Source organism: Talpa occidentalis, unplaced genomic scaffold, assembly GCF_014898055.3.
Source record: "Talpa occidentalis isolate TD23 unplaced genomic scaffold, MPIMG_talOcc4v2.1 talOcc4.8, whole genome shotgun sequence".
In the NCBI taxonomy this organism is placed as follows: Eukaryota; Metazoa; Chordata; class Mammalia; order Eulipotyphla; family Talpidae; genus Talpa; species Talpa occidentalis.
In genome coordinates this window covers 45488706-45501214 of record NW_023605194.1, presented here as the reverse complement: position 1 = coordinate 45501214, position 12509 = coordinate 45488706, and the positions used below count along the sequence as shown (strand labels likewise).

Below are 12509 nucleotides of genomic sequence, written 5' to 3'. Positions count from 1 at the left end.
GATGTGTGTGGTTAGGTTGTTTTTGTAGCAACTCTTATTTCCTCTTTTGCAACTTCAGGTTCAATGGGACTTGACCTAAACATGAGTCATAGAGGCTCAGTTCTAAGGCTTATATAATTTATATCTAGGCCCTAAGTTCATTTGAATTTCCACTTCCACCCCTTGAAGCAGTTTATCAAACCTAGCATCCGGCACTGCTTTTGTGCAAGGCCCTGCTCTGGATCCTGTCTGGGAACCCGTCTTCCAGTTCCCAGTGAAGAGGACAAACAGGAAGTACAGATAACCCACAATTTGGAAACTCAGAAGGAGCCCCAAAGTTCACAGACTTCAGAGATGGGACTTGAAAGATGAGAAGGGACTGGGAGGAAAAGTTTTATTTCTGAAGATGAGGATTCAGGCTAGGACAGTTTGCCAGTGGGAGCCTGGCAGGGGGAGCCTGGCCTGCCAGGAGTGAAGGTCTGTGACGAGGGAAGAGAGAGAGTGTTGATGTCAGGAGGTGCTGCAAGGCTGGTACTGCTGGAGCTGCTCCCTGCCTCCTTCACCCTGGCGCTGGGAGAGGGAAATCTAGGCGCATTCCTCATGGCACTCCCTCAGGAGATTTTTAGGAGTAACTCAATAGGGCTTTCTGAAGTAATTTTTTACTTGGAGGTTTATGAACTTTATAAAACAAATCATCTCTAGTGAGTGTGACTTGTGTCAACACTGACATTTCTGTGGCTAAAAATCACAGGATCCCAGCCACTGGTTTTTGTGGGAAACTTGGGATCATGTGAAGACTCTGAAATTGGTGACAGGAATTTCCTTTTCCCTCCTTTGAAGGAAAATAACTATGGTTTCTTTATTTTGGCATCTGGGGAAGAACTCAAGGAAGTACCTCAACCCTAAATGAGCTGGGTCTGAAATTTTTGAGTCTTCTTCAAGCCACTGGGACCACATTCTTGAAGGAAATTTCCCAGTTAGGTGAGGGAGAAGGAATAGGGTGTCCTGGGGTTGGCTGGGGAGGGGTAGCTGGGCCCACAAGGCTGGCATCTGTGAGCATGGAGAGCAGGGCTCCTCCATCTGTGAATGATTTAATCTCATATTGTAACAGGGTGGTCCACAAGGAAAGGAGAGGATCCAGTTCCCTGCCCCACCCAAGGGAAGATGGAGCTGAGCAGGGGAAGAAGCAGCTAGAATGGAGACTGGGAGAACGAAAGAAGCAGGATGGAGAGCAAGAAGGAGACCTGGAGGAGGCACATGGAGCAGAGAGACATGTAAAGAAGCTGCGCTTGCTTCTTGGTCTTGGACTGGTTGAAAAAGTTGGATGAGAGACCCGTGGGAGGTTAACAATGGCAGCTTTTATTTTGATTTTGCTTTTGCTTTTCTGTCCCCACCAGGATATGCCTTAGACTTGTGACAAGCTTTCGGGCCTCAGGGGCCCTTGGGCCAACCCTGTTTATCTGGGCATTTACCCACAAGGGGTGGATAACTGGGTGCTTGATTTGGAAACTTTATTCTTCCCCTTTTCTATATTGCACTAGAGTATAGTTAGTCTTGATGTGGTAGATAGCAGAACCTATTTAGAATGGGCAGGTTTGGGGGTGCCCTTCACCCTGCCCTATAACAATATTATCTCCAGGGCCTCTCTGGTGGCGCAGGGGTTAAAGACAGAGCTATCAAGCTACTGCCAGCCACTGCAGCATGAGTTCGATCCCACTGGGATTGATCTGCCCTGGAAGCAAAGCACACGGCACAGCAGACCTCTCCTGCCTCGCTGCTGCTCCCCTCAGCAGTATATTTCAGTCGATTTGCCTGTTCTGCTCCCCACTCTGTCTCTGGTGAATCCTCTCACCTCCCACACCTCTGGCTTATACCCCAGTTCTTGTATGCATGAATAAATAAATAAATCTTTAAAAAAAAAACAACAACAATATTATCTCCATTCTTCATGTAAGGAAATGGAGACTCAGAGAGGTTTCAAAAAAGAAAACTTGCCCAAAGTCACAGAGCTAGAAAGTGGCAGGAATCCAGCAGGTGACTGCAGAACCCAGCTCTCGCTGTCATGCTACCTTCCTCAGAAAAAAGATGAACCTAAAAAGCATCCCCAGGAGAATTCATTAGCAGGATTCCTGGGTCCTCTTCCTAGAGATTCCAGTTTCATGGGTCTTGGGCCCAGGCACCTATATTTACAACGCCTCGAGGTGAGTTTGATGACCAGTCAGATTTGGCGACACTCCTTGTAAATAACTTTCATTGCTTGTCCACACTTGGTGAGGGGGTGAAGGATTTCCACAGGAAGCTTCCCTCTGAGTGGCAGTGTGGAGATTCACGACCGCTGATCAGGAAGATGGGGCAAGAGCAGAAAAGAGGAAGCTGCGTCCTTTCTGTGGAAACTTCTGTGAGAACTAAGCTGAGTACTGGAGAATGTGTCATCTTTGTGGGCACAAGAAGCTGTGGAAACTGCTGCTTGCTGACTTCCCCCCGCAACCTGTTACCCCCCCCACTGCTGATGTCACCCCAAGAATCTCAGCTGCTCTGCAGGGCTGGGGGTGGGGGCAGTGAAGGGAGCTAGTGGAGTCCCAAACCTGGCTTCTAGGCCAAACTGTGTCATAAGCAATTGTGTGTGTTCCCTTGAGTAAGGGCCAGACTCCTCTGCAGCAAATGATGGAGCTGAACTCAGTATGCAGTCACAAATCTGCACTCTCCCCAGGGTCTCTTAACCTTTTGAGGTGCCCAGACCCCTGTGAAGATCTCATGAAACAATCCACCTTCTCCTCAGTAAAAAGTAGCTGCACTCAAATTTTGGCTAAGTTTCGGGAAACAAATGGGCCTCCCAAAGCTTATTCATGAAACTGTGTGCTCCTGCTCAGCACTGCTGGCCTGTGTGGAAACCTCTCTGGCTGTGATGTCCAGGTGGGAAGCTATAGCCATGAGTGGCCACTGAGCCTTGACATGTGCCCTGTCTGCTCTGAGATGTGCTCTGAGTGCAGCGTGCATGCTGGAATTGAGGACTTAGTAGGAAAGAATGGGAAGATCTCATTAGTAATTTTTATACTGATTAAATAATAAAAATAAGTTGGCTATTTGGGGCTCACTAAAATATCATATTAAAATAAATTTTACCTTCTTCCTTCAGCCTTGCACCAATGTGACGAGAACATTTGAAACGATGCATGTGACCGGCGTTACGTATCTGACTGCACAGTTCCGTGATGACTTCCTGTTGCCAGGGTGCTCTCCTTTCCCCTTAGTGGAGCCCTTCCCAGCGGTGCTTGCTTCATTGCAAGCCCGTCACTTCCTCTTCCTGGGAGATGCATTTACAAGAACAGGCAGGGAAATCTTTGCAAGAACGAGCTCTAAGTTATCTTCTCAACTAGATTGAAAGCCCCATGAGTGCAGGGGCATGTCTGATACTTTTAGGTCCCCCAGGGTGGGCACCCAGCAAATGGAGTGGTCCATCTTTGACCACTTATGAGACTTAGATTCCAGGTAACATTGGTGTATCAGCTCCCCAGGATTGCCCTAACAGAAAGCCGCAAACTGGATGGCTTAAAACAAAAGTTTCTTCTTTCACGGTTCTGGAGACCAGATATCAGAGGCCAGGTGTCAGCAGGGTCAGGCTCCTTTTGAAGTCTGACTTCTGTCTCTTTTCATAGCTTCTAGCCAGCGATCCTTGGCTTGTAGACCATCACTCCAATCTCTGAACCACAGTCACGTGGCCACCTCCCTTTACCTTGGCATCTTTTCATTTTGTGTACAAATTTTCCTCTTCTTGTAAGGACATTTGAATTAGGCCCATCCTAGTCCAGTTTGTCTGCTGTAGGGTAAATGGTTTCAGGCTTTCTGCCATCCTACCATTAGGATTGCCCTATCTGATGGGGCACCTGCAGTTGTTACATTGTTGTGTTGTTCACTTCTGTGGGCCATGGGAGGAGTATTGAGATAGTCACCAAGAGAAGCAGGAGAGGGAAAGGGGGAAAGAAAGCCAAAAGAGAGAGAGAGAAAGAGAGAGAAGGAAAGAGTGCCAGAGAAGGCCACAGTGAAGACTTGCCGGGGGCTGGGAGGCTTGCTGGCCTCCTGGCCCCTCAGCACCCCTGCTTTCAGTATACCTGGTTGCTGCACTACATGGTAAATATCAATAAAAGCCTGAGAAAGCCACCGAGGGCTCCAGGACTCTCCTTTGCCTGTCTGGTCTGCTGGAATCATAAAGAAAACCTGCTCTGTGCCCATCCTGGTACTACACTGCATTTTAAATTGATTACATCTACAAAGATCCTTTTTTCAAAACATTGTGAGGTTTTTGTGACATGAGTCAACATGGTCTAGACTCTTAAGGACACAATGATGAACATGACACAGTCTTGGCCTTAAGGACTCCATTTTCTAGTGATGGAGACAATCAATACATCCCTGTATAATATAATGTTGGGCTGTACAGGCACAATAGAGAGATAGAGAGGATTAGGGGGTAGGAATAGTGGATTATTTTTGATAAGATAGGATGGGGAGGGAAGAGCACTCTAAGATGACATTTGAAAATAAACTGAGGTGACAGCGAATCATAGAAGTATCTAGGGACAGGGATTCAGGGAAGACACAAGAGCCAACACAAATCACCTGAAGCGAGAATGTGCTTGGTAAGTTCAAGGAATACAGGGAGAGCACAGGTGATGAGAACTAACCAGCAATGGTACCAGAACCAGGAGAGAACAGCAAGAAGACCCTGCTGGGCCGGGCAGCTTGTCCCTCCATCCTTAGTGGCTTGAGAGGGGGTGGCAGCAAGGAGGGGCCTCCCAAGACCTCTGGTTCATCGGTTTCACTTCCTCCAGCTCCACTTCCCTATTGTTTGGCTGCTATGAAGTCTGGTTATCTTTGCCACTCCCTGGAGCCTTCCAATACCATTGTCATATTGTTTTCCAGACAATAAGAACGGAATTGAGTCTTTTCTTTGCGGCTTGCCCTTGAAGCTCAAGGTCCCAAGACGCCTTCCTCCATTTCTTCCTTGTTTCCCTCTGGGATCTGCCTGAGACTTTTTACTCCATCTCTCCAGGGTCTGAGGCTGCTTTCAGCTTTCCTCTAGGAGGGGGCAAGTAGCCTCCAGGCTCCTGCATGGGTGGGCTTTCCTCCTGAACACCCTCCTTCACCATCTGTATGATACTTTAAAAAATATTTTGATTACTGTTATTTATATGATTGTTTTCGTAGAAATTCTGAGTGTCTTATATCCGTTTAAAAACAGCCTTTTGAAAAGGGGTCCATAGATTTCTCCGGATGACCAAAGGGGTCTGATGGAGTTAAGACGTACCATCTGAGGAGGCTCCCTGCTGACTAGGAGCGACAAATGGCATCTAGTAGTGACAGAAACTCCCTCTCAACTGTGTGACCTGTGACCAAGGGTCACTCCATTCATAGTTAGGGCTGTCTGACCTCTCTGTGGGGTGGTAACCTCAGGTTACTCATCCCATTTTCCACCTCGTGGAGGAAGTGTTATAGGGCAGCCCCGGGTGTTACTTGGAAACTGCGTTGGGTGCCAAACTGTTATAGGGCAGCCCCAATACAAAACAGGTTGCCTGACTGTGGGTCCTCACCCGCGCACTCAAAAGGACTTATCAATACTCTACTGCAGGCACACACGAAAGGTTAATAAAAGGTTTATTTACAAGGGAAGGGCAAATGAGGAAATGTACAACTCAGGGAGAAAAGTGGGAGACAAAGTTTTAAAAGCCTCCTACCCGATCCTCTGATCTGGAATCCCAAATGGCACTCTGAGAGCTGGCCACAAGCCAGGAGCCGTGAAGCCAGGAGGCGAGTGAGAGAGTGAGCCCCCAAGGCCCACGTGTTTGGTTTTTATACCCAACCTGGCTGCTTAACTCCACCCTCAGGTCCCAGCCACCTTCCCTTTCATGGTGACAGGATTTGTCTTTCCCAATGTCTTGATGGCTTTGGTCTGGAGTGGGGGTGGGGTCCACAAAGCCTGCATGGAATTAGCTCAGGACATCTTTTCCCCCTAACAGAAGTAGGTCTTCAGCCCCACTCTGCAGCCCTGGCGGAGTCCCTCCTGTCCATTCCTGACTGTGGATTTCCTTTCTGCCTCCTCAGCTCGGATAGCAAGTATAGGGGCAGGAATGGACACTGAGCAGGTTTTTCTGTTCCCATGCAGACTGGGTAAAGGAGGAGTCAGAATCCTCAGTGGCTTTGCAGGTTTTTATTGGGATTACCAGGTACATGGCAGGCAGGGATGCTGGGGCCGGGAGGCTGGCAGACCTCCCAGCCCCCAGAAAATCCTCTCTCTATCTGGGCTCTCCGGCGTTCTCTGCTTCTCTCTCGGCTTCTGTTCGTTCTCGGCTTCTTGGCTTCTGCTGGGGTCCCCGTGACGCCGCCCTTAAAAACCCAGTCTTAGCCCAGGTGAATCCCATCTACCTATGCCCACACCCTACTCCAGGTGCCCGCCATCAGGCATGCATTCGGGACCGCAAGGATCCATCATCTATTCTGATGGCGGGAGGGCAGAAAAGCCTGACATTTTTCCTTACCCTACAGCAAGAAAACAGGAGGAGAGCAATAATTCCCTGAGCCTCAGCTGCCTATCACCATTCCCACTGTCCCCTATTATTAGTATCAATATTTCAGTCAGAGGGAAAAAAGGGGGTCCACTCTTCCCACTGGCGCTCCTTAGAGCCCTCAATTCAGTGAGCTCAGGAGCCTGCTTCCTAAGCCTGACTCAAAAACAGTCCCTTCCCTCAAGGGAACTCATGGTCTGCAAAGGAATCAGAGCTAAGGGCTCAGAGTAGGAAGATATCAAAACCCTAGGGGGCCTCCCCAGTGGCGCAGCGGTTGAGCGCTGGGTTGCGAACCTGCCCGCGGCCTCTGCGGCGCCGGTTCGATCCCCGGCTGCTCCCCGGCCACCAGAGGAGGGTCCCACATGGCGCGCAGACCTCTCCTGCCGCCCGCTGCTCCCCTCAGCAGTGTACTTCGGTCTTCTGCCTGCTCTGCTCCCCGCTCTGGCTCTGGTGAATTCTCTCACCCTCCCGCGCTTCTGACTGTACCCAGTGCATGTATAAACAAAATGAACAAATAAATAAATAAATAACATGCCTCTATTTAAAAAAAAAAAAAAAAAATCTCATCTAAAAAAAAAAAAAAAAAACAAAACCCTAGGAAGCTTTGGATCAGGGGGCTGCTATGGTGACATTTGAAATAACTGGGTTAATTTTAAATGAATCTTCCACAGGCTTGCACCCGTTCCTTAGCTGCTGGTGGTTACTCATTAGGGTCACAGCTGGTTAGTGGAAATGAGAGGTAGAGCCAGGAGGAAGGGGTAGGGAAGAGGAGGTCACGTCCTGGGCTGCTGAGCTCACGCTGAGAAGACACCACTTCCGGGCAGCCTGGTTGCAAAAGCCTATGACTTACTTTCAGATTGCAGTAAGAGCAGACACCGTGGGGTCACTGGCTTGGTTCTTGTGAAAATTCTGAACTCTTTCTCTGCTTGAGGAGGAGGGTCTTGGATGGAAAAGAGACAAGAGTGTGAACTGCCCAGCTCACAGCAGAGCTTGTGGGGTACATTCCCCCCAACCCCATGTCATGCATGCTAAGAAGGCATGCACACTCCTGACCAGTGGGTGATAAGGGGCAGTCTTATGAAGAACCCTGACCTCTTGGCTTAGCAACCAAACACAAGACTTTGTTAAGCAAAAAGAAGAGTAACTACGGGTGGTAGGTGTCCTGGAGGAAGGTCAGGTCTGGGCTGATGTCTGAGCTACAAGTAAGGTAGATGACCAACTGGGTCTTTTGCTTTTGCCCAGAAAGCCAAACTCTGGGACATGAGAAATGTCTTTACATGAGAGTTGATTCAAGAGAGTCCATAGGATAGGCACCACCCAAAATACCAACTCCCCAAATGGTGGAAGTACTAGATTACATAAATGGGGAGGGTATGTGAAGGAAGTGCAAGCCTTCACATGTCCAGGCCTGAGGAAGTAGCGGCATTCGAGGTGATGTGAGTCGAGGTGATGTGAGTCAAGGGTTTTGACTTTCCCAGCAGGGTGTTTTCTCCGCAGTCAGCAGATGTTTATTTCTGATGCTACTATTGACCGCAGAAGAACACAGAATTTTACTAGGAATGTAATGCAATCAGTTTTCCAAGTTGCCAGGAATGCATGTGGAGCCAGTTATTAATCATGAAGAGGGTGCAGGGGAAGAGAGAGACTAAAGGGTGGTTAGAGGGCCTCCCCCGGTGGCACAGCGGTTGAGCGCTGGGCTGCAAAGCTGCCCGCAGCCTCTGCACCACCAGTTTGATCCCCAACTGCCTGTGAGGGTCCCACATGGCTTGCAAACCTCCCCTGCCATGCCTACTGCTCCCCTCAGCAGTGTATTTCCTCAGTCTGTCTGTTCTGCTCCTGCTCTGGCTCTCATGAATTCTCTCACCCACCCGCGCTTCTGACTGTACCCAGTGCTTGTACACATAAATGAATAAATAAATAAATCTTTAAAAAAAAAAGGGTGGTTAGAGTTTAGTTGCACTTGTTCCTAATTTTAAGTTTGGGGAGCTTTGTTGTTGTTGCACAATGGAGGGGATGCGGCCAAAGTAGGTCACTGAGGTCAGAGCCTGTATAAGACCCTGTCAGATAACAAGCTTAAGAATCATCCATGTTGCTCAGAGTCAGAGAACAGATCCCCCCACCACCCCCACATACACACACACACACACACCACACACACACTTCTTGGGGATTCTTTCAGCCCCAGGGAAAGCCAGAACCACTTCCCCGCAGAAGGCATGTATATCCTTCAAATTCTGCACACCAGTTCTCATCCCTAAGGTGGATGAAATGAGGAAGAAATGAAGCTAGAGGCTTGGACTTAATTTCCCACTGTCAATCAAATGCCTGATGGCAGCGCCAGGGCGCCTCGCCCCTGCTGGCTTAGTCTGATGTCCTCTCCCTGCCGCTTACCAGTCCCCCTTGGAGAGGAGCAAGAGGGATGGCGCTTTGGGTGCACATCCCATTCCATACACACTGGCAAAACTCACTGGTAGAAATAAACATAGGCTGTCACGGGGACAAAAGATGGCAGAGCGCAGGAAGTCCAGACACCAGAGGGGCCCCAAAAGAAGGTCTGGGTGGAGCCTGCCGCGGACCAGCACAGCAGTAGACGATGAGGCCGTCTCAGGGTTGAGAGAAGCGTGCAGGGTGGTCAGGGCGTTGGTGAAAGAAATGACAAACAGACACACTTCAAGAGAGAGTGTAAATCTGAGTGTAATTTTCTTTGAGTTTGTGACCAGTATATATATGTTTTCCAAAAGCACAGGAACAATGAATATCAACGAAATCAGCTTGCTCATGGGCTCAGCCTATCACCAACAGGGCGGTGATCTACATCTGGACCCAGCCTCATTCCTAAGTAGATAGACCATTAGTTTTGTTTTTAAACTATATAATCGCATTTTTTACTAACTGCTTTTTTACCTAAACTATATTTTAATTATTACAGGGTTTAGTAATGTTTCATTTGAGTCAGCCTTGTGTTAAGGATTTCATATGATTTTTTAATTAACAAGCAATGACCTTTATAGAAGAAAGAAGGAAGTTTAGAAAGACAATAAGGGATTAAAGTTTGTAGTTCTAGGAAGACGGATAAGGTTTTTCAGCATTCTTGTAGTGGTTCCTGGTGGTCGTTATCTTTTGATAAGGTTCTGTCTTATCTATGTTTTCAGGGAACTTTGCTGTACTTCCCCTGCTTCAGGGAGTTTTGCTGTTCTCCCCCTGCGTTCTGGTTCCTTGCCCAGCCGGATCTAGGGACCTGGCGAAAGCCATTAGCCCTAAGGGTCACTGCAGGGGGAGGTGCAGCAGAGGCGGCCCAGTGGCAATGGCAGAGAGGCCTGAGGTCCTGAACCTGGCTAATGTCTAGTCACCAGCATGGTCTGGGAGCCACTCCCGGCCTGTAATGGCATCTCCAAGGGGAGGTGCAGTGCCATCTCCTCAGGCATATTTGTGCTTGCCAACGGCTTCGAAAATGAAAGGGAAAAGCAAGATACTGGTTAGCAGTGACGTGCGCTCAGCCACGGGACAGATGGCGTTCCAGCGGCTCATCACCCCATTAAAAGTACGATATAGGGGCCTCCCTGGAGGCGCACGGGGTGAAGTACAGCACTATGAAGCAACCTGCAGCCTCTGCAGCACGAGTTCGATCCCTGGCCTGTCTTGCCCGCTGCTCCCCTCAGCAGTGTATTTCAGTAGATCTGTCTGTTCTGTTCCCCACTCTGTCTCTGGTGAATCCTCTCACCCCCCGCATCTCTGGCCTGTACCCCAGCTCTTGTATGCATAAATAAATAAATCTTTTTTTTTTTTTAAAAAAGAATGTGTAGGGTAAAGAAAATGTCAGGCTTTTCTGCCCTTCCGCCATCAGGATAGATGATGGATCCTTGTCCTGAATGCATGCCTGATGGCGGGCACCTGGAATAGGGCGTGGGCATGGGTGGATGGGATTCAGCTGAGCTAAGACTGTGCTTTTAAGGGCGGCGTCACGGGGGGGACGCCAGCAGCCCCAGCCAGCAGCAGCAGAACCTGAAGGAGAAGCCGACGCAGAAGCAGAGAACGCCAGAGAGCCCAGATAGAGTGAAGACTTGCTGGGGGCTGGGAGGTCTGCCAGCCTCCCAGCCCCCCAGCCAGCACCCCTGCCTGCCATATGCCTGGTGAACCCCAATAAAAGACCTGCAAATCCACTGAGGACTCTGACTCCTCCTTTACCCGGTCTGCATGGGATCAGAAAACCTGCACTGCGCCCCTTCCGGCCCTTACAGAATGATATAGGCCGATAGAGCTCTGGTAAGCATGGTGAATGTTCCTAAAACCCGCCGGACCTTCCGTAAGAAGTATGGCAAGCATCAGCCCCACAAAGTGACACAGTGCAAGAAGGGCAAGGATTCTCTCTATGCCCAGGGAAAGTGGCGGTATGACAGGAAGCAGAGTGGCTTTGGTGGACAGACTCAGCCGATTATCCGGAAAAAGGCTAAAACTGTTAGGGGGAAGTGATGTCCTGAGTTAATCCCATACAGTCTTTGTGGACTCCACCCCCACTCCAGACTAAAGCCATCAAGACTCTGGGAAAGACAAATCCCATCACCACCAAGGGAGGGTGGCTGGGACCTGAGGGTGGAGTTGGGCAGCCAGGTTGGATATCAAAAACCAAACACGTGGGCCTTGGGCTCTCTCTGGCTCACGATCGCTCGCCTCCTGGCTTCACCGCTCCTGGCTGGCGGCCAACTCTGAGAGCGCCATTTTGGGATTCCTAATCGGCGGATCGGGTAGGACTCATTTAAAACTTTGTCTCCCACTTTTCTCCCAGAGCTGTACATTTCCTCATTTCCCCTTCCCTTTGTAAATAAACCTTTTATTAACCTTTCACGTGTGCCTGCAGTAGAGCATTGATAAGTCCTTTTAAGCGCGCGGGTGAGGACCCACAGTCAGGCACCCCGTTTTGTATCGGGGTTGCTCTACAACAAAACTACAAAGATTGTGCTGAGACTTGAATGTATTGAGCCCAACTGCAGATCTAAGAGAATGTTGGCTATTAAGAGATGCAAGCATTTAGAACTGGGAGGAGATAATAAAAGAAAGGGCCAGGTGATCCAGATCTAAGCTTCATCTTTTATTATGAAGATAGTAAAATCTTGACAACTATGTTTATTTAAAAAAAAAAAGTTATAGGCGTAAGCAGAGGGGCAAGAAGGAAGCTTCAGAGCAAAAGAAGGACAGAGGCAAAAAAGAGGATTTGGAAGAGCAGGGTAAGGGTGGAGATGAGGACATGATGAAGATAAGTAAAGACTGGAAGAGGAGAAACAGAACAAAGAGGAGGAAGTGGACAACTGAGTAGAGTGGAGAGACCCACACCTTGCAAGGTGCTGCCCTCAGATATGGCACAAGTTTAGGTAAAGCTTTTCCAAGTGCTGGGAGGAGTAGTCTTAGGCAGAGGAGCCTGGAAAGACAGAAATAAAACCTGAACTGGAATTATCATCAAAACCAGGACTTTCCAGACTTAGATTATCTGCTTAGCAGAATGCTCTTTTGCCTAATTGGCCTGCAAGTTAGGACTTTTGGCAAGAAAGATTCTGTTGTAGAGCAACCCCGATACAAAACGGGGTGCCTGACTGTGGGTCCTCACCCGTGCGCTTAAAAGGACTTATCAATGCTCTACTGCAGGCACACGTGAAAGGTTAATAAAAGGTTTATTTACAAAGGGAAGGGAAAATGAGGAAATGTACAGCTCTGGGAGAAAAGTGGGAGACAAAGTTTTAAATGAGTCCTACCCGATCCGCCGATTAGGAATCCCAAAATGGCGCTCTCAGAGTTGGCCGCCAGCCAGGAGCGGTGAAGCCAGGAGGTGAGCGATCGCGAGCCAGAGAGACCCCAAGGCCCACGTGTTTGGTTTTTGATATCCAACCTGGCGGCCCAACTCCACCCTCAGGTCCCAGCCACCCTCCCTTGGTGGTGATGGGATTTGTCTTTCCCAGAGTCTTGATGGCTTTAGTCTGG

General features: G+C 49.0%; 1 protein-coding gene across 1 annotated transcript; it reads left to right on the top strand.

Annotated features, from left to right (window-relative positions):
* Positions 1 to 10808: 10808 nt before the first annotated feature.
* LOC119234636 (60S ribosomal protein L36a-like) lies at positions 10809 to 11615 on the top strand. Its single transcript, XM_037497687.1, has 2 exons — positions 10809 to 10993; positions 11480 to 11615. The coding sequence occupies exons 1-2, from the start codon at positions 10809 to 10811 to the stop codon at positions 11613 to 11615; spliced, it is 321 nt and encodes a 106-aa protein (XP_037353584.1).
* The last annotated feature ends 894 nt before the right edge of the window (positions 11616 to 12509 follow it).